Raw genomic sequence first — 26,718 nt, 5'->3', positions numbered from 1 at the left:
GGAAAACAGACTATTTCATCAAATGCTATCACCTAACCCGAGGCAACTGCACTTGTAAGTGCTTGTCACCAACATAACTATAAGGCTGATGCTATCAATGCTTACTGCATGACTACTTCCATGAACTGCACACTTTTCTGCTGCCTAATACACAGGAAAGCCTGATTTTATAATTCAACGACTCTCGACTATCTTTAGGCACGAACCGTCTTACTTACCGTCTCTGCTGGCTCTCCATTACTCTCTTTGTGTCGCTCCACAGTTCCAAGACTCCGGTTAGAAGTGTTACACGCTTCTTGATCAGCATTCCCATCAGGCTTTTCTGGTTCTGCCAATGCTGGGACAATCTGGCCAGGCTGGTGGCAAAATTGGGGGTTCTGCAAGGCTACTTCTTCAGACCCCGAACATTCAACTGCTTCCTGCAGCTCTTCCATTGATCCCGCTACTCCATGATCTATTCTAATAATTTCTTCTTCACAGTGTGAAGTAGGTGAAAGAATGGGTTGATTCTCATCATTGTAAACAAATGAATCAAAGCCATCAGCTATACCTTCATTTTGTTTTGTGTATACATTAGGAGTTAGTCCTCTTGTCATGTGCTCTGCATTTTTAGAAAAGTCTTTATTTTCTCGATTTGCTTTAACTTTTTGAAGTATTTCCTGGTAAAATCTCTGTTCCTCTGAATAGGACGACTCTCCACATTTCTTGCGAGATGGAATTTTACACCAGTTATCATATGCAATAGCAAGATTTTGTTTCAGTGACGAATATGAAGAGGGCAATGAGTCTATTTCTTTATCTGAAAGGTTCAAGGTCTGATCAATACAAGGGTTAAAAGCATCTATGTTGTTCAACGATATATTTTTCTCTGACTTAAAATCTTCAGTCTGTTCAGCGATGTCATTTACACCTTGTCTGTCTCTCTTTGGCTCATTATTTTTCAAACAATTTTCAGCATTAATCTGGTTCGGAGAGTTTACCTGCCCTTTCTCAGTCATTATTTTGCAAATGATTTCACAAATATTTGCTTCAGGAATTTTAAGATTGCCCACTATTCCCTTAATGTTGTCTCCTTTATCACAAGAAGTTCCTGCAGTTAAGACTTCACTTAAGTGGCTAAATGGCTTAAGGGTGGCATTTACTGATCCTACATTTGCAAATAATTCTGTGCTTTGTCCATTTTCTATTGCTTTAGTGTCGGGCATGCAGGGGTCACATATTACCGTATTAAGTTTGCATTGATTAGCTTGTACCTTTGTCGTCATTTTCTGCTCCTCAACATCAAACGTTGGCATTATTTGATTATCAGCACTAAGGCAAAAATAATTTTCCGTGTCACAAACTGGCAATACTACAAACCCTTCACTGCACTCTGGCGTGTGTTCAGTTCGCGTGTTTTCTTCTATATTACTTTGTGGCATCTCATCAATTGGCTGATTATTCTGAATTGAATTACCTTCCTGCAGATTTTCAATTGAACATTTGCTATTTTCTATGTCACTGAATACAATTACCTGCTCCTCAAGTGCAAATGAATTTCTATTGTTGTGAGACAGTCGAGGTTCGGCAGCTTTATATTCTACTATTGGCTTCTTTGGTATGTTAGCTGGTTCTTTATTTGTTAAATGGTCCAAGATTACTCCATCCATATTGGATTCAAAGGAACTCAAGAATCTACCTGCCTCAGTGGCCATTCTGGCTTCTTCTGGTCTGTACAGATCACGAGCTAGACGTTTATGACCAAAAGGGAGTGCTCTTCCTAGAATTTTCTCAACATCTGAAAATATTTTTCGATGACAACTTTCCCTTTTTAGAGGTTGTAGATTACTCAGGAAATTACCGGCTATACATTTATTGAATTGCACTGGCTTCAAAGATGGCTGCGAGGCACTAGCCTCTATTTGGTCTGTATCCTCAGACTGAGTATTGTGCAAATACTCAACACTTGTAAAATGATGGAGTGGATCATGAGAGGAGCAAGCTACGCTAAAGTAAGATGGAGAAGGAAGTATTCCTGCTTCTAACTGGCTTCCCTAAACAAAGGATAAAAAAAAAGGCTTAAAAACAAAGTGAAGTTAACCTAGGATGTATTTTAAATATTTTGTGTCCCACCTGGGAATAACACTACATCTTCCACGTTATTATTATTTTGATGAGAATACTAATAAAGATTCTTTGCAGCACTCCTGCCCTCCCATACTGTAAGTGGACCTAAACAAGCCATTCTTGTGTGTGCAACCCTAAAGAATATGAAAATTATTTGAAATAATAGGATAGTGTACAATAATGTTCCAGGTTACGAAGTGGAGAAAACCCGGACACTTTACTAATGCATGTTACTGAGTTTACTTATCCCATGTGTATTGTATTTTAAAAGTATATGATTCAAGCACAAAAACCCTAACAGATGTGCAAGGAAATGCAAACTATCCATACTATTAAACACCATTGATGTCATTCTCTTGCTACGAAAAGATTATTTTTCCTTTCACTGTTTCTCACCCCATTCATAAAACGCATTTTCATATTTCTGATCTGAATACAAAAATATACTTTTTTTAACAAGCTTGTTTTCAGGCTATTACAGTTCAACACGTTTTAAATATTTTAAAACCATATTTTAACACTTCCAATAATGTACAAGTGTGAAAAAGCCCCACACAGCATTTTTCTCATACTTTATGATATAATTTATCCCAAATGGTATGATACTATTTACACCAAATTTTGTAAGATTTCTTCAATGAAAAAACAAACATTAGTGTGCCCTTACCTTCTGGAAATTAATGGTTAAGTTACTCTTGATTAAATATTCACTATGGAAATTACTGGAGTGCTAGTGGTAGCTGAAATAGTTGCAGTAAATGCTGAAGAGGATGTTAAAGCTATGATGCATAATAACTACATGTAGATTTCAATTACATTAAACTTTAGTGCATCAAAAGAGCCTTAAGAAAGAATGTGACTGATCGCTCGTCCCACTTATACAATGAAGAGCTGAACCATAGCAACAAGGCGCACGTACAGATACAGCAAAGATGCAAAAGAGTAACAGTAGAATCTGCCCAAATGGTTGCAGTGGTATTTACCCACCACAAATGTAATCATGGCCGTGCCAAATTACTTCAGTCAATGCCAAGTTACAATTAGCCGGTGTGCCTAGAGGTAGGAAAGACAGGGCAGCACAAATTGCTGGGTTCCCATTCCAAAATTATAATTCTATGAGTTTGCAAGTGCGAATAGCGGATGAATCTGGCAAATAAACTAGCTCTTATTTATTCTGAAAGCTCATGTATGTGCATTTGCTCAAGATGGTAGTCAGAAAAACAAACCAAATGCAACAGGAATCAATGGCCTCAGGAGAAGAAAAATAAGCTTAAAAAGATAGGATTTCTATACATTTTGCTCTACGTAGAAAAACATACTGTATTAATATTAAGTGGATTATTACCATATTAAGTGGATCTTTTTCTTTCTTCTCCTTCTTCTCTTTCTTCTTTTTCTTTTCTTTCTTTTTGCTTCCACCTGGAGTGTGCAGTTTGTCACGTTCCATAGAAACCAGGTTTCGGTATTGCTCATCACATGGATGGTCCCAGGTTGACTGGCCCGATACAAAATTAAAGTAATAGACATCACCTGTGACGTCTTGGCTACCTCGAGAAAAGTAAAGCATTCATTTAAAAATATTATTTTCCAATTATATTCAAAAAGCCATTATAAATCTTGCTTATGCTCCTACATATACTGTGCTAAACATCCTTGATAAACATAAATCTGAAAGCAAAATACTGTAAATATGAATGCTGGATGCAGAGTTAATATTTCAGGTTGATGATCATTTATCAGTGCTGATGAAAGGTAATTTCTTTGAAAAATTAACTCTGTTCCTGTCTTCACAGATCTTGCGTGACCGATTTAGTATTTAGAGTTTTCTGTTTAGTAATGGTAAAGAGCAAGCGGGATAAGATGTTTTTATTAGATTAAATAAAATTAAACTGTGAAAATAGTGACACACATCCCAAAGGATACTCCAGTCAAGTGATCTAACAATTCAAAATCAAAATAGATTATTCTGAGAAATAGTACTGAATAATATAAATAAGATGGGAAGATTCTAACAAGGAAAACAGATTGGGAGCTTCAGATACACATTTTGAAGATGGAGGAAGATAGACACAAAACGCTGCAGTAACTCAGCGGGATAGGCAGCATCTCTGGAGAGAAGGAATTTGGTTCGAGACCCTTCTTCAGACTGAGATTCGCGATCGTTTTGCTTTGCTCAGTCTGCCTAGGCCAGTACCAACACCTGGTTGTTAAACACTAGCTCTCCCTCGCATACTGACCTTTCTGTCCTACACTGTCAGAGTGAGGCCAAATGCAAATTGGAAGAACAGCCCGTCATATTTCGCTTGGGCAGCTTACAACCCAGCGGTATGAACAATGATTTCTTTAACTTCAAGTAACTCTTGATTTCCCTCCCTCCACCCACCCTAGTTCTCCGACTAGTTTCACTGTCCTCCTGATTAATTTTACTGTTTGTATGCCTCGTTGTCACCTTCCTCATAGCTGCGTTTTCATGCTACACTCAACCAAATGCGGTTGATCGACATTTGGGTCAGATGCACCAACAGCTCAAGTTCAAATCAAACTGTTTTAATAATGTATCTCCGAAGTAGTTCAGATGTTTTGTAATGTTAGCAAGGATTACAAACATTAATCCTTGTTATCATCATAGCATTACATCAATGGAGACAAAAATTATTTCCTCAGACTAATACAAGGAACTGGAATTTTAATGAAAGACCTGGCTAATTTGAGTTAATCCCCAAGAGTTTAAAATAATGAACACAGTTAACGATAAATAATGGTCATTCCAACTGGTTGCAAAATTTAAATACAAACTATATCTTTCTAGAATTCTAGAAGATCAATGGTATTCTATTGTCATGTGTAGCCAAGTACAGTGAATTTCTTGTTTTGCATATAGTCTAGTAATAATCCTGCTAAGTATAAGTGTAAGATAGTAGACCACACTGAGTCCGTACACAAGAGTCACCACATTTTAGGCGCCATATTGTACCATTTGAGTGAAAAGGGGAAACTATACTTTCAAAGTTACAAAAATGTCCTCAAAGATTATAAATTTACCAACAAAGGACAAAATAATCATGAACATTTATCAGGTATTTTATGAAAGCAAGGTGAATTCCACACGTACAAATAAAGGTCAGATAAATTGGCTGAGATGTGGAATTCTTTTTTTATGCCATTTCCTCTTGGCAAGGTCTTGATCACATTAGTCCAAACAGAAAAAGCTGAGCATCTAGAGTTCAGTGAGAAGCACCATCACTATAATTTTTGAAAAAGCTTCACTGGCCAAGCAGCTTGTTTCTGTTCCCTGACAAAAAGATGACAGAGAAAGATATCCTTAATGACAATTCATTAAAGATTTAGTTTAATTGAAACACAACCACTTTTAAAAAGTTAATTTACGAAAGAAATTTAAATTTTAGATCAAACTTTAATGGATTGTCATTGAAGACCAATTCATCACAATATAAAGATACCATATTTTAGATCAAAATTTCCTTAAGTGGATTATGACCTTATTAAAGCTGATTTTTATGTAGGCTCTACTGAACTTTAAAATGGTTCATTTATGATTAAACAAACACTGCCTACTCTTCGCAGAATCCTATAATTAAGCAATAAATGTCGGTAGCCCCGAGTGCACAAAAGAATAAATGGCTCCTGTGTGCTACGTGGCATTTAATCATCAGGCAGCAGCTGTTTTTATTTTTTGCCAAGCGAACCCTGGACTGCCAACATTTGTTTCACATTACTTTTTGTTCGAGGTAACATGCATTGTTTTAATAAACTGGTTAAAATGCAGACATTGAAAAAAGGTCTATAGGACTCTATTTCCTTCAAACACATGGTGCATTCACAACCAATTTAGAAACATTGTTCAAACTCCCCCCATCCAACCACTTTCACTCTTTGCTCTGTAGCTCTCCCTTTATATCTTCAATGGAAGCGATCTTGCAGAACTTTGTAAATTGCATTGTTTAGTTAGGATCTGATAAAAATAAATGATGCATACAAAATAGGAGACAGTAGATATTTTACAATGAGACATTCTTCAAAATGTTTTTTTCGGCACAGTGCACTGTATCCAATAATTTGTAATAGAATAGTAAAGTATAAATTGGATGAACAAAAAAGATAAAATGAAATATCAAAATAACCCTCGTTCATATGGAATAATATTTAAGTAAGCTGGAACACTCTTTGTCTTTTAGAGGCAAAAAGATAGCAAAATAGAAAATAGGTCTACACAGGAATCAAGTTCTTCTGAACACAATGAAAGTTAAATAATGGCCCAAATGGCCACTAAAATTTCATATGCATCTTTATTCCTTACTGAAATCATATCCCAAACTGTGAAATCTACTGCCATCTTACCAAGGTTTCCATTCCTGGGGTAAAGGTGCCACTATGCCTTCCCTGGCTAACCACATCAACTCTGGTTCAGTTTCAGGGTCAATTCCAATCTCCCGGGCATATTCATGGATTTCTGAAAAAGAAAAGTTACATATAAAGAGGTAATAATTTTTTGTGAAAGTATAGAGGTACCACAGTGCACATGAATGTTGAGTATTGTGAAACTCTGATGGGATACCATGGCAATTGGATGTCTCCAAATGAACAAAGGATAACATTCAGAGTTAATGCATTCATCTCCAACATGTCATGATATGAATCGATATTTACTGAGGTTACTCGATATTATCCTTCTTTCATTATTTAGTCATCTAAAACTTTAAGACAGTTATGCTCACATTGTGTTTTTGCAAGAGGGGCAGGTTGACAATCCAAATCATTTCTGAGGTCTACTCGCACAACGTGAAAACTCATGGAGTTCGATGACACAAGACTGACTTTCTGTTGTTTCACAGCACTTACGCTGTGCATTGTACCAGTACAGGTTTAGCAGCTCCAAGCACTTCGCTGCAGATCAACGGCTCTGAAGGGGAAGTAACATTTATATTTTGAGTTGAATTCAATGTATTTAAATGTTTTTTAGTTTTTTTTGGTTGTCATTTTTTTCAATTTTAATTGTCTTTTTGAAATAGATACTTCTATTATGCTATTTTAAATAGTTTTAAATGTGTTTTTTAAAAATATTTCTGAATAATAGAAACATGCAGATATTCAAAGCCTGGGACGTGGTTTAACTAGCTGTCAAAGCATTTCTTTGAGCAGGGTTATCAATTTTAATGCAGCACGGTTCCATTTAAACTTGTTACAATAACTCAGGCATCAGCGGTTAAAGTGGGAATAGAGCATATTAAAATTTAATAATGCAATCAGCAATGTCAGTTATTTTTTGAACTTCCATGATATTGAAGTCTTCAGCTCCATTTAGAGACAATCGCTTGCTACACGAGAAAATCTCAAAGTCGGATTGAAACCAGTTTGTGTCAATTGAGAACAAAACTAAAATTAATTGAATTAATTAATGGGTTGGCTTGAAATATTTGAGTCGGGGAAAAATATACTTGTTTAATACATGTGAATTAAGTAACTATGAGGTAAAATTCCTTGTAAAAGAGTGTTGGAATTCTCACCAACACTGTACTTGGGTAGAGATGGGTGCTCACTATTCACTGAGGCATGCCAGACCAACCATCCAGCATTGTTGGATGTGACCTGCAGGTTGCATGTTGTGCATCACTGCTTTATGCCCAAAATGAATTCTGGACTGAAAATAAAGTGACCATATGGAACATTCATTTTCAGATGTGGCCGGATATTGATAGATCTCAGACGAACCAATTGAAAATGAAAGCTCTACCCTGTACATTATTTCAATGAAAAACTTTGAAATATATAGCAGATTTCCACTCCTGTATGAGACTGAATGTATCACACATGATTCACACTGTGAACCATGGGAACGTCTGTAGTCTTCAAACAAACAAAAAGCAGCACATATTCCCCCTAGAGGCTCCAACAATCATCATCAGTCAGCATTAACCATTGCTAAGAGATCTATCTATTGACAGTTGTATTACTGATTATGCCATTCTTGTGCAGAAGAAAACTCAAAATCCATTTCTCACTACTGGAAATCACAGCTTCACAGTGGTCTATTATGCAAAACAAAGGAATATTAATCCCTCGTGTGACAACAGAAATAAAATGGTGAAACGAAAATTCAAACTGTAACAAACTGATTTACTAATTGTGGCAAAAAAAGTTTAATTTGTTCGTATTTCTTGGTTTACAAGAACTTCCCCAAAAGCCTTGTTCATAATGTCACACCCTTTCTTCCCACTGTCAGTCTGAATCAATTAAAAGCAATACAAAATATACTGCAAAAACATATGTTACAATGAGCAGAACAGAAGAGAAAGGGGGGCGGGGGGTTTGAATAATGGAATAAATATATCCAACTGACCATCAAGCAATCATTTATAGCAATCCTACATGAATCATATTTTTATTAAATTACCGTATTTTTGCCATAAGAGTGAAGATTTATCATGCCTATTACATCACTATTTGTAAAGCAGTTAAAGTCCAACCATTATCTGAACAATACTGCCCTCTACTGCACTTCCCCTAGTCCCTATGAAATGCTGGGAATACCAGTAACATAAAGTTATATCAGTTATAAATATTCGTTTACAAATTAATTACAAAATATTTTGGCTTGCACATGTTCGGACTTAAAATGGGCAATTTCTTTGACAAGTAACTAGTTTGGAAAATATATAATTTTTGTAGGGTGCTTAGGAATGTTGCAAAGCTGGGCAAGGCACAGTAAACATTAGTTAAGTTTGCTTCTCTAAAAAGATAATGCAAATATTATTGGGGGGGAATGAACATAAATAAGTTGAAGCATTACACATATTTAAGAACACTGTTAATTCTGGCCAAATTGGAGTTCTCAGGGCACTAAAAATGAGTAAAGGCTTCTGTGCTGCTAGGTCAATTTAAATGTGCCTTCTGCAGAACTGGGACAAGCTGCTGAATGGTACACAAAAATGCTGGAGAAACTCAGCGGGTGCAGCAGCATCTACGGAGCGAAAGAAATAGGTGACGTTTCGGGCCGAAACCCTTCTTCAGACAATGTTGCCAGTTTGTCTGGAGCCTAGATAAGAGCTGCAGGGAAAGAATGGGACATCTGCAGATTCTGACAATTAGGTGTAAATTGCATGAAACGGATTGGGTGAATGCAAACCAGATATACACATTGTAAATAATGCTGCAACGCTTTACTTTGTTAGATGTTGATTGGGTTAAGTGTTGAGCCTTGTCTGGATTTCTTGAATATCTAGGCAAATGTTGCTATGTTTGCTTCCTTCCAGAAGCTCCTTTTGAATACAATGTATTAGTTACTGTATTATTGGGTTAGGGAACTGTCTATCATGTACTGTGTTAATCGATATTTGTTATTGGACTGTAGAGACACCACCCCATGTGGTTCAGCCCCATGGTTCGAGGGCCTATAAAAGGTAGCTCCCATGAGGTCCGATGTCGATCATCTGGAAGAACGCTTGGGACTGCGTGACCTTTTGGAGTGTCTCTTCTTGCACGCGGCCAGAAGGGCTTGGCCAAGCAGATACAAGGATCGAACCCGCGGTGGTTGGGTATAGTAGAGGGGAACTGTTATTGTGTTTTTCCAAAATAAAGTTTAGTTGCGCAAGTGCTTGACTCAGTATTTTATTGACTGAAACTAGACTGGAGGGGGGGGGGGAGCTTAGAACGAGCTATTTACAACTGCACATTTAAATTAAAGGCAACAAGGAGACAATGCCCAAGCAGTTAATATCAGGAACTCATATTGTTTTTAAAATGCTTACACATCATTATTGGTCATGAAATATGTTCTTTTTAAGCCAATTTCACATCTTCATAGCATTCCGAAGGATTTCACAGCCAATGGGTTGGTACCTGTATGGAATCTCTATTCATTTCCATTAATGTACCCAAACATGGCCTTCTCTCTAAATTTTATGGAAATATTAATGTGCAGCAAGAGATGATTTGGTTTGAGAAATACAAGAATTGATACAATATCTACAAAGATAAGTTGCAAGAAGCATTGATGAAGTCATTGATGAAGCCTGCTATTTTAAAAGCCTAACTGTTAAAGAGCAGCAATGCAGAAGAAGTTAAGACTCAGCCTTGAAACAGATTGGATTAGAGTTCAGCTGATTTGCTGTGGTGATTAGTAAGGCTTCACTTGTACGAATGTAGCATCATAAACACGAATAATCAGTGCAAGTGTAGTGTGAGATTTAGAGAGAGCAGCTTGAATTCATTTCAGTGCAGAATCGGTACCATAAGATCATTAGTTATATTTATTCAGCTACAGTTCATTGGCATTATTTTTTTCAAATAGCTCGGCCTTTTAAATTTCTCTTTTCCCTTCCACTACCATTCTTGGTTACAGGGTCTGGTCCAAGACTGAATGTTCCTTTAATGATAAAGAAAATTGCTAATATCAGTTAGAGCCTCCAGCAATACCTCTATGCCTCCACCAATTATTTGCTTCATAGTTTTGAGTTTAAATTTTGCTTTCAAAAGAAAACGGAACCAATAAAGTATGGCACATAAAATCACTGCACAACTGCATTCAGTGGACCACAGCTCTTGCCTGATTAACCATAACAACATACAACATTAAGGCCAATTTTGACACAAAGTAGAAACAGAGAACTGCAGATGCTGGTTTATACCAAAGATAAACACAAAGAGCTCGAGTAACTCAGCGGGTCAGGCAGCATCTCTGGAGAAAAAGGATGGGAGACTTTTCGGGTAAGAAGGGGCCAGACCCAAAATGTTACACATCCTTTTCCTCCAGAGATGCTGTGTGACCTGCTGAATTTCTCCAGCACTTTGTGTCTACCTTTGTCTCAAAATAGAATACTATTTGAAGGCCATAAGTTATTAGTGGCTGCTCCAGTGATCATTTAATTGCAAATGTTGATCTGCAAGGCAAAATGGTATTTACTTAATTTAGTTCCCGTCTGCATCACTGGGAGTTGAACAATAAATTCTGAATTATCTGCTGCATGCCTAGCTGTCATTAGCTCCATTTCGAATAACCATTTAATAGAAAAAGACACATCAGGTGTTTGACAGGTGTTTTTTGTAATTACAGAAAGTGAGGGAGAGTAGTTTGTCCTGGCCAACAATCTTCCTTCAGCCATAAGAACAGACTCTCAGATGTTGTATTTATTCAAAGACCAATATTAGTTCAAATGGAGTCATGGAGTAGTTCAGGACTAAAACAGGCCCTCTGGCCCAACTTGCCCATGCCGACTAAGATGCTCCATCTACGCTAGTTCCACCTGCCCATGTTCTGCCAATTTCCCTTTAAATCTTTCCTATCCATGTACCGTCAAAATGGCTTTTAAATGTTGTGATAATATGTCAGGCATCTCGTTCCATACACCCATCACTCTCTGTGTGAAAAAGTTGCCTTTCAGATTCCTATTAAATCTTTCCACTCTTACCTTCAACCTATGTCCTCTGGTTCTCGATTCCCCTACTCTGGGTAAAAGACTCCGTGCATCACCCTATCTATTTCCCTCATGATTTTACGCACCTCTATAAGATCACACCTCAGCCTCCCGCACTCCCGCCGGAATAAGGCCTTGATGCTCAACTTCTTCCTATAAATCAGGCCCTCAAGGCCTAGCAACATTCTTGTCAATCTTCTCTGCACTCTTTCCAACTTAACCTAACCCTTCCTGTAGCAGGGTGATCAAAACTGTAAAACTGTAAAATAACATCACAACTTCTATACTCAATACACTGACTGATGAAGATCAATGTACCAAAAACCTTCTTGACTAACAGATCTACCCGCGATGCCACTTTTAGGGACGTATGTACCTTCTCTCCTGGATCTTTCTGCTCTACAACATTCCCAAGGCCCTGCCATTCATTGTGAAGATCCGATCCAGATTTCACATGGAGCTGACCGGTGAATTTCATTGGCTCATTGGGATAAAGTAGTTTTCAGAACCAAGGATAACCGACCGGTAATGTTAAATGAAGGAAATAGGCAACGTTTCGGGCCGAAACCCTCCTGGGTCTGAAGAAGGGTTTCGGCCCGAAACGTTGCCTATTTCCTTCGCTCCATAGATGCTGCTGCACCCGCTGAGTTTCTCCTGCACTTTTGTCTACCTTCGATTTTCCAGCACCTGCAGTTCCTTCTTAAACGGTAATGTTAAATGTCTGCCGAGCTTCACAGCCGTGTATCTCTGGCTTATTAAAAGTTGTCTCCACTCCTTCTCCCCCTCTCTCCCCCCCTCTTTTAAAGGACTTACCGTACACTGTGCTTTAGCCGTCTTTTTACACCGCCAACCTTCCTGTTCATCGCGGTGTGTGTTTGTTTGACTTGGCGCGTGTCCGTTCCACTCTTACAGTCGTCGTTCCAGTTGCCGGTTTTTCAGGCGACTGCCAGCAACGTGACAGTCGCTGGCAGTCCGCCGAAAAATCGCCTAAGTGGGACTGACCCATAAGCAACAGAATGACACAAATCTCATCTGCACAAGTGTGCAGGCAAATGCAAAATTCGGCCCAATTTGTAGGAAAGGCAACCTCAATATGCATGTTAATTAGTGGGACAGCTGCCTCCCCCTCGATCAGGTTTCTTAATTATTGCTGATGACCACGGAGTTTGGAAAATAAACTTTTCAAGGGAGCACAGTCAATGAGAATGAGGTACGTGCCCCAATTAAAATTCTAATTCCACAAACTATTTCCAAATCCCACATAGGTGGGACATACAGGACAAAAACAGTCTCCTCGAGCCACAATGCCCAAACCATCACTTATCTACCTGCACATAACCCACATCCCTCCATTCCCTGCATATCTATATGCCTATCCAAAAGTCTTCTAAATGCCGTTAATGTATCTTGTTCAACCACCAACAGTGCGGTCCAGGCATTCAACACCCTCTGTGTAAAAACAAAACTTGTCCTGCATCTCCTTTAAACTTTGCCCCTCTCACCTTAAACCTATGCCATCTCGTATTTGAATCTCAACGAAAATGCCGGAAAAACTATTTTTATATTTTAAGCATTTGCAGTAGTTTATTAATTTTATTGCCTACCATGTGGAGCTTTTCCACTATTTTCTATTTTCATTCCAGATTTCACAGTGCAGTTGCATTGATTCTCACTTCTCAGTTATGCTACCGTTAAGGTAATGCCATTGAAGCAATTGTCAAACATATATCTTTGCGATACATGGGCTGCAGAGGTACTGGCAATATGTGCATTAAATATCAATCAAGTCCAAACGCTAATTATAAACCAACCTCAGCGACATGTACCTTATCCGTGCAGTTCCGCTTTTGGACAAATACAGTGAAGGAAACAACCTTTGGTCTTTCTTGCCCAGCGAGTTTTATTACCACACCTTCATCCATCTGCTGTTTGTGGGGTGTAAGATTCAATCAGCAAGCATGCGTACATCGCAAACGGGAGTTCAAATACCTTGTTCACTAGCGATGTAGTTTTCATCGTAATCCTCTTCAAGGATTATTTGGTCCCCTATCCGAAGTGCAGTTGCTGTCATTTCAGTCTAAAAGTGCGACGGTGCTTCCCTATAAAATAAAGAGAAAACTTATGTGAATTAAACCACAGAAGTAAAATTAAAACACAAAACATTTTATCTTAATTTAATTGCTAATGTTCTGCTAATGTGACTGCTCAGGATGACTATAGTAAGATAATAGAATCAAAGTCAATAAATTTATTCTCTGAAATATCAAAAGGAATGTCTCACATTTTATTTGAAGGAGGTTGCTTCTCATTTAATTAAGCACACAAATACATCCTAACTAGAGAAAACACCAGCCTAGTTACCAAACATCCCATTATCTTCTATCTATCTTCTATATTACTAAAAGTCTGTTCTTGACCGGTTTTGGCGATCTGTGCTGCGATTTCCGAGAGAACGCCGCCACCTACGGCCGTCATTTTTGGCCACCTCGCTCAGAGCCCCCCTTCGCCTCATGTGTGCCGAGGATTTTTCCAGTCGATGAAAAATGACAGAATTATTAATGATTTTACAAAATTCCCCATTCTCTCTGCTGCCCCCGCTGGCGGCAGGGGGGGATGAACTATAAAACCAGGAAGTGGTGTGCCTCAATTAGTCTGCAAGCTGGAGGAAGGCAGAGGGTCACGTTTCTCTGAGCTGTGAATAACACTGAACACATGTCCACACAACTGTGAGTAAGTACCCTTAATGTGGTTTGAAAATGAAAATATGGTTAAAGTAAAAAAGCACTGCCTGAAAATGGTTATTTGGGGGGTTTGGGTTGAAATAAAAAGCCACTCTCTCTCCCCCCCCCCCTCTCTCCCCCCCCCTCCTCCCTCTCCCCCCTCTCCTCTCTCTCTCCCCCCCTCTCCTCTCTCTCCTCTCTCTCCCCCCTCCTCTCTCCCCCCCTCTCTCCTCTCTCCCCCCTCTCCTCTCTCCCCCCTCTCTCCTCTCCCCCCCCTCTCTCCTCTCTCCCCCCCTCTCTCCTCTCCCCCCCTCTCTCTCTCTCCCCCCCTCTCTCCTCTCTCCCCCCTCTCTCCTCTCCTCCTCCCTCTCTCCTCTCCCCCTCCCTCTCTCCCCCCCTCCCCTCTCCCCCCCTCTCCTCTCCTCCCCTCTCCTCTCCTCCCCCCCTCCTCTCCCCCCTCTCTCTCCCCCCCTCCCCTCCATCCCCTCCCCCACCGTCCCTGCCCTAAACCCCCCTCCCCTCCACACACCCTTACCCCCTTCCCTCCACCCCCCTCCCTGCTCCCCACCTCCCCTCACCTCACCCCCCTCTCAGCACATCCCCTCACTCCCCCCTCTCCTCTCTCCCCCCCCTCTCCTCTTCCCCCTCTCTTCTCCCCCTCTCCTCCCCTCTCCTCTCCCCCCTCTCCTCTCCTCCCTCTCTCCTCCCCCCCTCCTCTCCCCCCTCTCTCTCTCCCCCTCCTCCCCTCCATCCCCTCCATCCCCTCCCCCACCGTCCCTGCCCTAAACCCCCCTCCCCTCCACACACCCCTACCACCTTCCCTCCACCCCCCTCCCTGCTCCCCACCTCCCCTCACCTCACCCCCCTCTCAGCACATCCCCTCACTCCCCCCCTCTCCTCTCTCCCCCCCTCTCCTCTTCCCCCCTCTCCTCCCCTCCCCACTGCCTGCAAATGGTTATTTGGGGGGTTTGGGTTGAAATAAAAAGCCACTCTCTCTCCCCCCCCCCCTCTCCTCTCCCCCCCCCCCTCCTCTCTCTCCCCCCCCTCCTCTCTCCCCCCCCTCTCCTCCCTCCCCCCCCTCTCCTCTCTCCCCCCCTCTCCTCTCTCTCCCCCTCTCCTCTCCCCCCCCCCCTCTCTCCTCTCTCTCCCCCCCCCCCCCCTCTCTCCTCTCTCCTCTCTCCCCCCCCCCTCCTCTCTCCCCCCCCCTCTCTCCTCCTCCCCCCCTCCCCTCTCTCCCCCCTCCCCCCCCTCCCCTCTCCCCCCCTTCCCCTCTCCCCCCCTCTCCTCTCCCCCCTCTCCTCTCCCCCCTCTCCTCTCCTCCCCCCCTCCCCTCCATCCCCTCCCCCACCGTCCCTGCCCTAAACCCCCCTCCCCTCCACACCCCTTCCCTCCACCCCCTTCCGCCACCCCCCTTCCCCTCCCACCCCCTCCACCCCCCTCCCTCTCCCCACTCCCCTCACCGTCACCCCCATCTCGGCACTCCCCTACTCCCCCCTCATCCTCTCTCCCCCCCCTCTCCCTTCCCCCCTCCTTCTCCCCTCTCTCCTCCTCCCCTCTCCTTGCCCCCCTCTCCTCTCCGCCCTCTCTCTACTCTCCCCCCTCTCTCCTCTCCCCCCTCTCCTCCTTCCTCCCCCACCTCCTCGCCCCTCCTCTCCCCCATCCCCTCCCCACCGCCCCTGCCCTAAACCCCCCCTCCCCCCAACCCCCTACCCTGCCCTCCACCCCCCTCCCTCTCCCCCCTCCCCTCACCTCACCCCCCTCTCAGCACATCCCCTCACTCTGCCCCCCCCTCCTCCCCTCTCCTCTTCCCCCTCTCCTCTTCCCCCCCTCCTCCCCTCTCCTCTCCCCCCCCTCCTCTCCCCCCTCTCCTCTTTCTCCCCTCTTTTTCTCCCACTCCTCCATCCCCTCCCCCACCGTCCCTCCCCTCCACACACCCCTACCCCCTCCCCTCACCTCTCCCCCTCCCCTCCCCTCTCCCCCCCCCCCACTCTCACCCTCTCTCTCTCCTCCCTTCCACCCCCACCTTTCCCCTCTCATTGCGATAAGAGTCAGAAGCATTGGCAAGCGCAAACTACCCTTTCTTCATTTTTTAAATTCGAAAGACAGCACTTCTGACAGCATAGCACTTAAATACTAACTGTAGTGCTGATAGAAGCATGTGTTCAAGTCTCTCAGGTGCGACTTCAACTTGTAACTTTAGGATTAAGGAGGGAAAATGCTGCAGTATTAACTAAGCCAGACAGACCCTTTATGGTATTGTACAACATGATGTATCATGGTCTCACAAATTAATCCGAAATATCAATTTAAATGATTTTAAATCCATACAGAAAGGTTATAGATACTAACATTAAATATAAGTTAGATTTACAGAATTTTTAGAATTGCAATCATTGCCTTTCTCAATCCTAGGATGACAGAAACATCTACAAAATCAAAAGCTTTTTGAGAGTAGCCAGTTGTACTATTAAAAATATACTGAAACAAATTTGCCTACAGCAAAGCCCCGCAAACATTAATAAGCTAACTGATCCTTTTCAGAGATGTTAAGAGGTACATTTTGAGAGAAAGCCAGGATACCTCCTTTTTACTTAAAATTGGCAAGACAAGTTTTTTCATGCTTTGTATGGTTCAAGTGTCTCAACCAAAAGAGCTATTAAATGACTCATTAACAGATCCCGCATGGAGTAGTTTGTGCACAGAAATTACACAACAATGCAATATCAAACGGCCTATTACCTTCTGTTAAAAATCCAATTATAATTCACCTACAGCACATAAATCATTATTGTTTAGAAAGCTGTGGTCTATTTAGTCTAACATTCCTTTGCTGATAGAGAATTTTTTTTTTAACTTAAATGGCCGGCTCCACACCGAGACATCCATGCAGTAATGGCTGCCAAATCGACATCCACAAATAGGATTAAACAGGATTTGCAAGGTTACATGGATTTCTCACGCATTGATTTTATGGATACCACAGAGTTGTGCAGAATATTTGCCTCTCAACATGTAGAGTTCAGTCATGGCTGTTGAAAGTCAGAAACATTCACTGAGATTGTGAGAAACACTGCAAAATAAATACAACACATTGCACTCTTGATTTACCAGCACCAGGTAATCTTACCTAAAGCCATGTCTTCAGCAATTTCATTTATACTAAAAGCTGCACAATTTTCCCAAAAGAAAATATTGAGCACAATAAAAGGGGCCTTAAAATCTGTTTCAAACCTCGACAAGAAACTTTGAACAAGCAATAGACAGTCGTTATAGAAAATAACAGGTTAAATAAGAAAAGTTGTTTCCTGACGACAACGACATTGCCACCAACAAACAGTGCTAATAAATACTGCAGTCAAGATAACACTGCATATGTTTAGACTAAAAAGGCTAAGAATCAGCACTGGGTGATTTGAATGAGATTTGTTTACTTCTGCAGCTTTGATTGAAATCAGCCAGTTTACCAAATTAGTTGAACTTTCTTTCTTTGCCAGTCCAAAAGGTCCACGTTGTACATTTCCAACTCTGCCATTCAATAATACCCTGCCCCTGCCTTTAAATTTACTGGAAGGATAAATGTCAGTGCCTTCTTCCAAGTCAGAATCAACTACCAGTTACACTCAAGATAACATTATGTAGACTCCCATCATCAGATTGCCAAAGGGACACCCAATTCTGTGCTGTCATGGTTTTGGTTTTCTAGAAATAACAATTACACAGTAGACAGAGGAATAGCTCTAGCCTGCTTGAACAACTCCACTGGCTCCCGGTGATCCCTGGACCATGGATATTGAGGGTCGTAACACCACACTAAATGTTCTCGATGCAAAAGTGGCCTCCTTTACATCAGCAAAACCTAGCCTAGATAGGGCGACACCAAGAACATGCTGGATCACCTGGCTGTTAACCATTTTAACTCCCCTTCCTATTATCAGACAGAAACTTTTGTCCTTGACCTGCTCCATTGCAAGAATGAGGCAACATACAAACTGGTGGAACAACATCTCAAATTCAGCTAGGATAGTTTACAACCAAATGGTTTGAACATTGAATTCTCAAACTTCAAGTAATATAGCCATCGTCATTTTAATTTTTTTAAAACATGCTCCCCATCCGGATCGTTCACATTTCTCCAACCATCTCCCACCCCCATCACCCTGCTCCTTTCCCCTCCGCTATACTCTCCCATCCCCGAGTTCCAAATTCCCCTTTTATCTGCCCTCTTTCCAATGCCCTGCGTACTATTACATCCCTGTCTTTATATTTCACTCCTCCTCTCATCTAACACCCTTTTGTCTCCTTTTCTCCTCTAGCCTTTCTCACTTACTCCACCTATCTGCGAATCAAAACCCCCTGACCTATTTCCACCCACCACTAGCCAGGCTTTGTCCTGCCCGCACCTTTCTTTTCCAGCTTTCTCTCCCCCCCCCACCCCACTCGTATCAGTCTGAAAAAGGGTCCTAGCCTCCCCAGATTCTGTCTGAGCCGCTCAGTTGCTCCAGTACTGTGTGTTTTGGACAAAATAAGAAATAGGAACAGAAGCCAACTGCATGAGTACATAACTTTGCTCTGCCATTCAATAAGATCACTGCACTAGGGTAAAGTTTTGAAGGCAGACAATTCTGATAACGCTTTCTTTCATTTGTTAGGATATTCAGTACAAGAATTGGGGCATTATGTCACAGCTGTACAAGGCATTGGTTGAGGCCACATTTGGAATACTGTGTGCTGTTCTGGTCACTCTGCTATATGAAGGATGTCATTAAACTAGAAAGGGTGTCGAGGATACGTACGAGGGTGCTATTGGGTCTGAATTGTTTGAGTTATAGTGAGGGACTGGATAGACTGGGTCTTTATTCCCTGGAAGGTAGAAGTCTGAAAGATGACCTTAATCAAGGTTTATAAAATCATGAGGGGCATACATAAGATGATTCGCCACAGTCTTTCCGCAGTATAGGGAAAGCTAGGTTTAAGTTGAGAGGGGAAAGTTTTAAAAGGGATCCAAGGGGCATAATCTACAGGAAGCATATCAGGCAAAGTACCACCAATGCCATCTCCACAAAATCATCTAAATCCATTCAGCATCCTTCTACAACCTAGGCTCAGGTTAATCAGGCTCAACTAGCTTCAGTTGGCAGACTATATCACCCATGTGACTGATAACAGACTCTGAACAATCACTCTGCTTAATGCTCCCTCACAACAAGACATTTTCTGGAAGACACAGAACAAACTTGAAGAATGTTCTCAAAGCGTCCTTGCGGGGAAAAACATAGGGACCATCCCAATCCATTAGTTCTCAAAAAGGAAAAGCAAGGTAGGTGCTGAGCACCACAGTCCTCCACAAGGGGAACATGGGAAGCTAAGTGCAAATAGCACAGTTAGCAAAATGAGAACACTTCATCCCAAACAAGACACCTGTGAAGCATCACTTGCCCTGAAGTGAAATCAGTGGATTTCACATAGTATTCATCAGAAATCTACAGTGAAAGCAAAGTCGCCTTCGGCTCCAAAGAATTGCACAAGAACAGTTATAAAATAAGTGCAAGTATTTTGTGTATTGATCTTCCAGGTAATTGCAGTACATCTTACTGACCACACAGAGGTGACAGACCACAACAATACTGGTGTAAGGATGGAAAGTACTACGCACTCAGTTTCTACCAGCATACTGTCACTCAGGCGCGCAGGATGACAGAAACCGCTCCAATCTGATGCAGTTCTCTGCCCCAGTTTAAATTTTCTCAGCAGACAAAATATGTAGGAAGGAACTGCAGATGCGAGTTTATACAGAAGATAGACACAACGTGCTGGAGTTACTCAGGGGGGTCAGGCAGCATCTCTGGAGAAAAGGATGGGTGACATTTCGCAGGGCTGCCAACTCTCACGCATTGAGCGTGAGAATCACGCATTTCGCCCAATTCTCACACTCTCACGCTGATCACAAATTTCTCACGCTGTCGTGAGAAATTCTGAGATCAACGAGAATTTTAAAACTAATATCGACTGCATAGGTCGCGGGTGTTGGAGAGCCGGGGCGGAGGGAGGGATGGAAGCAGTAGCAGCAGCGGGGGCAGATGCGGACGGGGAACCGGGGCTTGCGAGTGTTTGTTAGGAAAATGAAAGAAATGGTAACAGATTACATACAGCTGAGTGAGTATAATTTTATGGATGAGAAATTGTGTTCAACCAATTGATGACTTCTTTAACAAAGTAACTAGCATGTTAGATAACAAGGAAGCCAATGGATGTAGCAAATTGTGTTATCAAAAATTTGGTCCGTGAAGCGCCCCATAAAAGATTACCGCATTAGATAAGCACCTGTGGACTTGAACGTAATAGGTTAAGTCCAGGGGGTCAGATATGGGGCTTTATTTGTGGGCCAGATATATTATCAGTGCAGAGGGGCTAGGAGCAAGGCCAAGTGTGCATCCAGAGTCAAGTTCTGGAATAATACTAGGTGTGCAGTCAAAGCTGGGACAATGGGAGTGTTCAGCACTGGGAACCTAAGCAGGTAAGCAGCTATGATCAGGGTAGAATAGGGGGCCAGGTGTAAGGCTGGACTCAGGGTCAGGAATGAGAGAAGGTATGCAACTGGAGTCAGGGTCAGGAGTAGTACCAGGTGTGCAGTGAGACCCAGGTTGGTCAACATGGGCCAAGTGATTGATTATAATCTGATTTCCATACATGAATACACTAAGATCATTCATGTGCTGCACCTGTTGATCACAGCCTGGCTCTACTGTGGAATGTAATTAGGAATGTAATTTAGCCAAACCTTATTCATAGCTAATCCAATTTAAAGCATAAATATTGCATTCAAGTGTAATTCAAAAGACTCGGTACAATATGCACCAGATTGCACAATTTCAAGCAGAATAATTCTAAAGCTTCGTACCAATGGGAGGGGGGACACCTACCTCCCACATATGCAAGAACTGCATCGAGGCAAATTGGGAGATCAGGAATTCATCCTTAATATAAAGTAACCATTCGGACTCAGAGCAAACAGAAGATAAAGTTGATACAATGAATCTATCAAGGGTGTGATTTTTGTACTATAGAAGGATTCAAAATAATCTTGCAAGTAAACTGCAAACATATTTGATCCATAACAACAGATTTCCTTGGTGATCAAAATCACCATGACTTAAAAGACTACACATACGAGAAATATTTAAAACTAAAACAGTGTACTAAAGAAAACAGCAGATTTGGCATGATATTTAAGTACAATAAATTATTAATTGAATGTCGGGTTATACTGCTTTGCAAGCCTTGACCAGTTTAAAATTCAGGTCTGATTCAAGGATTACAGTATCAGGAGGAGGGAATGTGGTGACACGTACCTGCAGCAAAACAAACGCTGAGTTTCCTACCCAGTGATTCTACTCCCCGATTCCTCAAGTAACCTCCGGATACCATGGGCACTAGTTCATAACTACTGTTTCTTGTTTCAACTGAAATATGTTACACCTGAGCACAATTAATAATTAATGTCACTGTATCAGAGTGCAGGAGTAAATTGTGAAAACCGATATTTCATAGCAGAAAAGATTGAGCAGTGGTGTCTACAATACCCAGAGGTTTCCAAGTTGGACATAAGCAAATTTACAATGCAGCAAGGCTGTCTGCACTCACCCAAAACACTGAAATACACACTAGAAAATTACAGATCAACCATTAGCCATTCAGCCATTATATGTAGGTCTACCAGCAGAGGGTGCAGTAGTTCTGCAGTTGGACCAGTGTAGTGACTGCACACTCCACTGCCACACGTTTTTGATATTTTGTTTCATTCACAGGATGTATTGGTGACAGGGTTACACTGAACTGTCCTTGACAAGATAATGAGCTGATGTTTTAATCATGGCCTTGTGATTGAGGTACTCCTAAAGTGTTGCTGTGCATGTATTTCCTATACATTGACCCAGCGATTACAAAGGAATGGCAATCTATACCTTATTCATATTAATTGGGAGTAGATTGTCATTCCTCCCTCCTGGGAGAGTGGCAGCAATTTAATTTATATTGCCATCATGCAATGTTTGGTCAAGGATGGTTTTTGGGCAATTTCAAAGACTCCAGATAGCAAAGAACTGAGGAATAACAATTATAGAAGCCCAAGAGGGCATAAAACAACTGCTTTACAAGGACGGGTAGAGAGCATGTGAAATGAAATGTCAGTTTAATAGGATAAAGAGGAGAGACAATATAAAATGAGTGAAGCATTTACAGAATTTGACGAAGACTCAAGAAACCTACAATGCATTTAACAAAAGTTGAAAACGGGAGAAGGTCACAAAGTTGTTAAAAGAGCTCATGGCTTTTTTCCCCCAACAAAGAACACAAAGGCATGCGAGGTTAAATCTTAATAAGAGTCAAATTAGGCCTCATCTGAAATTTGGCTTCAATACAGTTCACCACGGTTGTACAAATTGATGCACATGGACAGTAAAGGTTTAGAGAGATATGGGTCAAACGTGGGCAGAACTAGCACAGATCTTGTCGAACAAGGGCAAGTTGGGCCGAAGGGTCTGTTTCTGTCCTGTATAACTCTATTACTAAATGGTGTCAAGACTTTGGCATGAAGAGGTTTACTGGAATGGTACCAGAGAGGAGGGAATTTAGCTGGATGAACGGTCATTGACATGGCTTTCCATACGGCAGAAAATGATTAAGATGTTCGTGATATGTTCAAAATCATGAAGGCCTTTGAAAGAGTAAATTTAAAGAAAAAAATCATTTTCTAGTGGCAGGAAGATGACTAACCAGAGGCTCCATGAGAACACTGACTGGAAATGTTAACTTTTTCTTCTGTCACAAACTGTTTGATTATTTCCAGCAATTTCTGGTTATGTATGCAGCATGAATAAACACATTTACCCACAAAATAGTGAATTGGAACACTGCCTCCAAAGTGGTGGATTTAATAGCATCTTACAATAATACAATTGTTTGAGGGACAAATGTAGGGGGGAAAGAATGCAGCGGGGCTGATAAAATGGCACAATTGTAGAGGAAGAAAACCTCCTCTGATCTCAGGTAAGCCCCAAAATGTTATGGACACAGAATAAGAGGAAACTCAATTGCAAGTAAAGAGACTGAATTAGGGTAAGACAACAAAAGAGTCTGCAGCTGCTGGAATCTAAAATGCAAAGCAGAATTCTGGCAGTGAGTCAGGCAGCATCTGCTGAGGTACAGGTTGCAAGTGGATTTTACAGGTCGATGCATCAGGATTAAGAGGGAAAAGGAAAGATTATTAGTAAACAGAAGAGCAGCACAAAACAGAGGGAGAAGAAAGAAAAAGTGAGACTCACCGAACCCCCGTCGTAGAGACAGGTAAACTTCTTCAATATTCCTCCAACATTGTTGTTTGTTCCAGATTCTCAAATCTGCAGATGCTGGTTTACAAAATAAAAAGACACAAAATGCTCAAGTAATTCAACTCATCAGACATCAACTCTGGAGAACATGGCTATTTCCTTTGTGGTGGTCCCTTTCCCACCCTCTACAACCTGTATATCCTCCTCGCTTCACATTTCACACATCTTCTCTCCTTATCTCCTAGCATTTGTCGTCTTCCTATCTCTAGCCTCTGTCCGCCCATCTGCCAATCAAATTTAAATAAATCCAGGTCAGTACAGCGTCAGTGAGTCATGTTGCTGCTTCACAGGTGGTGGTGGAAGCAGGTATGATAGGAGCATTTAAGAGGCATTTAGATAGGCACATGTATATGCAAAGACTGGAGGAATATAGGTCACATGCAGGCAGTGGGGATTGGCAACATGCTCGGCATGGTCATTGAAGGATCTGTTCCTGTGCATATTTGTTCTATGTTCAAACCCTACCTGACCTGTATGCACTTATCATTTGCCAGGCTTTATCCCACCCCCAGCTTTCTTCCAGCTGTCTCCCCCCCCCCCCCCCCCCCCCCACCTAAGATCAGCTTGAAGAAGGGTCTCGACCTGAAACATCACCTATCTGGGTTCGCCAGAGATGTTGTTCAACCTGCTGAGTTACTCCAGCACTTTCTGCCTACTTGAAGCTTGACATCTCTTTACAATGAGACCCCCATGAGTCTCTTACTGTTTTACCTTGGTGGTTTCTGCTGCTTTTTTTGCCAGGAGGCACTCTTTTCTCTTCCCTCCTGAGCCTTGACTCACGACATAGACAAATCGAATCGTACAGGTTGGAAACATTATGGTAAGATTATGCTAGTGTCATCTTAACTCCTCAATATTGTTTTACTCAAGACTTGCCATTTGTTCCTGAAGCCATGGGCAATTAGTGACCCCATGCAGAAGGCTTTACAATTAGGTGGCAGAAAGAGAGGAGGTCAAAAAACAGTTTACACTAAAGTTACGTGACAAATAATTTATTGAAAATTTGTTCAAGGTTTCGGAGAATCCCACAATGCTACTGTAGGAGTATCTAAATGTTCTACTGCCCTGGACTTTCCCCTAGATAAGCAAAATATTGCTCAAGTATTTATCCAATTCCATCTTGAAAGATACTTTTAAAACTGATTCCATAATTCTTCCATGCACAACTATGATTAAAAATATTCTTAACTCAATCCTAATTCTGATTTGTTTTGTCATGCAGGACAAATCTGAAAGTTATTACCATTTGATTAGATAACCCAGGTATCAAATCAAAATACGTGCCAATGAGATTAGAGTTTCCTCCCATTTTTAAATATAGCTCATAGGTGCAACTTAGCAAATTATATTAATAGGGTACTTTATATGCACAAAAATTTCAAAAAGGTCAAAACCAAAATTTGATATCTAACCAGATAAAGATATATTAAGGCCTTTGAACATAGAATAACCAGTCTAACAACTTCGGGATGAGTTACTGTAGGGTGTTATAAGAAGACAAACTGCATTTGCCACAGATGATACTAAGCTTGGGTCGAAGCTATAGAACTCCTGGCTAAGCAAAAGTTGTTAAAGTGTTGGAAAAACTCAGCAGGTAGAGAAATAGTTAATCTGTGAAGGGAGAAAAAGAGTTAACTTTTTTCAAGTTAGTGACCTTTCATCAGAACTTGGTAAAGTTAGAAAACATGTAAATCGTAACTTACAGAGGAGGGAGGGGTGGAGAGAACAAAGGAATAATCTGCGACAGGGTGGAGACCAAAAAGAGATTATACAAATAATTATAGTTTCGCTAATAAAGGGTAATGCATTCTGATTTATTCTGCAAATGATCTGTCTGGAAGACAGGGAAATAAAAGATGCAATGAGGGCAAAGGTGAAATAAAATATACTAGAAATATGAGATATGGAGCACTGCAATTTCTGTCAATTGGGACTAAGTGAGAACAATTTAAATATCATTGAGATCAGCATAATATCTGGAGAAAAACCAAGTTAGCATTGTGATTGATGACCTTTCATCAGAACTGGCTGTAATGCAGCACTGAAAATATCAGATACTGTTCACTAGCTTAGAATGGGCTTCATTGGCACAGTATAGCAGTGATATAATTTCAGATTTGCAGCATCTACAATTTTATAAAAATTGAATGGAAAAATACTGCATCAATAAGTTTAGTTTTAATTTAATTGAGACCAAGCCGGCATCAGTCACTGGTTCAAATGCATGGTTTAGGCATACAAGACTGAAGAGTGATAACTGGGGGAAAGGTTTCACTGTGGTGTGGAGCCAAACTGTTTTATAAAGAATTACAAACCCACCACGGGCATTGAGATGAATACAACATATCTTGGAAAATCACATGAATGATCACCAAATATCGTGGAATTTAAAAAAACCCAGCAAATGCTGGGAACACACATAACATTGACCAACATCTGTGGAGATACCAGAACACTAACCTGTAGAGTGTTTCCAGCACTTTTTATTTTTTAGTTCAGATTTCTAACATCAAGTCTTTTGCTTGTGAATAAAAATAGGATGATTTCATTGAGAGAGATGTCAACTGGCCATTCTTTCTATTACCTAGGGCTTCCATGCCGATCTACCTCTTTTTACTTAACAAGTTCCTTCAAGGCAAATTATTTGACCATGTTTTTTCATTGCTGTACATCTCCCAATATTTCCAATTTGTTCCATTTTGTCTAATATATGCTCTTGTAAAACACCCTGTAGCATTTTACAAAGCAACATAAATGCAAACAGTTGTCAAATGGTTTCAACAAATTTATTTTACCATTATTAAACAATTTTCACGAAAAATATTGGTACAGAATCCTTCCGTTCATCGCGTCTTGAGTAATGCAGAGTACCGACTGTTATTTTATATTTCCCACAATTTAATTATTCCTGTGTTATTACTAATACTTTTTGTGAATTGTATAATAAATGAACAAATAATTAAACACCCCTCCCATTTAATATTCTGTTTACAGCTCTGGAGATACATTTTTTTGTCAGAAAATTTTCTTGAGTGGAAAGTCAGTTGATATTGTTCTGTAATGTCAAAGTGGCTT

At 41.1% G+C, this 26,718-nt stretch overlaps 1 protein-coding gene across 3 annotated transcripts in view; it reads right to left on the bottom strand.

Moving 5' to 3' along the window:
* cep164 (centrosomal protein 164) overlaps positions 1-26,718 on the bottom strand; it is a 134,061-nt gene that overhangs the window by 103,228 nt on the left and 4,115 nt on the right. The window contains exons 2-6 of one of the 3 annotated variants that reach the window (XM_033049720.1): positions 23,578-23,661; positions 13,527-13,636; positions 6,466-6,577; positions 3,452-3,650; positions 219-2,033 (exon numbers count right to left, since the gene is read on the bottom strand). In XM_033049720.1, coding sequence (XP_032905611.1) covers positions 219-2,033; positions 3,452-3,650; positions 6,466-6,577; positions 13,527-13,608 — 2,208 coding nt within the window. In that variant the 5' untranslated portion in view covers positions 13,609-13,636; positions 23,578-23,661. The remainder of the gene's footprint in view (positions 1-218; positions 2,034-3,451; positions 3,651-6,465; positions 6,578-13,526; positions 13,637-23,577; positions 23,662-26,718) is intronic. The other 2 variants (XM_033049721.1, XM_033049722.1) reach the window with 2 other exon arrangements.

The sequence above is a fragment of the Amblyraja radiata genome, chromosome 33, assembly GCF_010909765.2.
Source record: "Amblyraja radiata isolate CabotCenter1 chromosome 33, sAmbRad1.1.pri, whole genome shotgun sequence".
Lineage (NCBI taxonomy): Eukaryota > Metazoa > Chordata > Chondrichthyes > Rajiformes > Rajidae > Amblyraja > Amblyraja radiata.
Note: the sequence above shows the minus strand (reverse complement) of the source record. Positions and strands in the feature narration are given on the sequence as shown.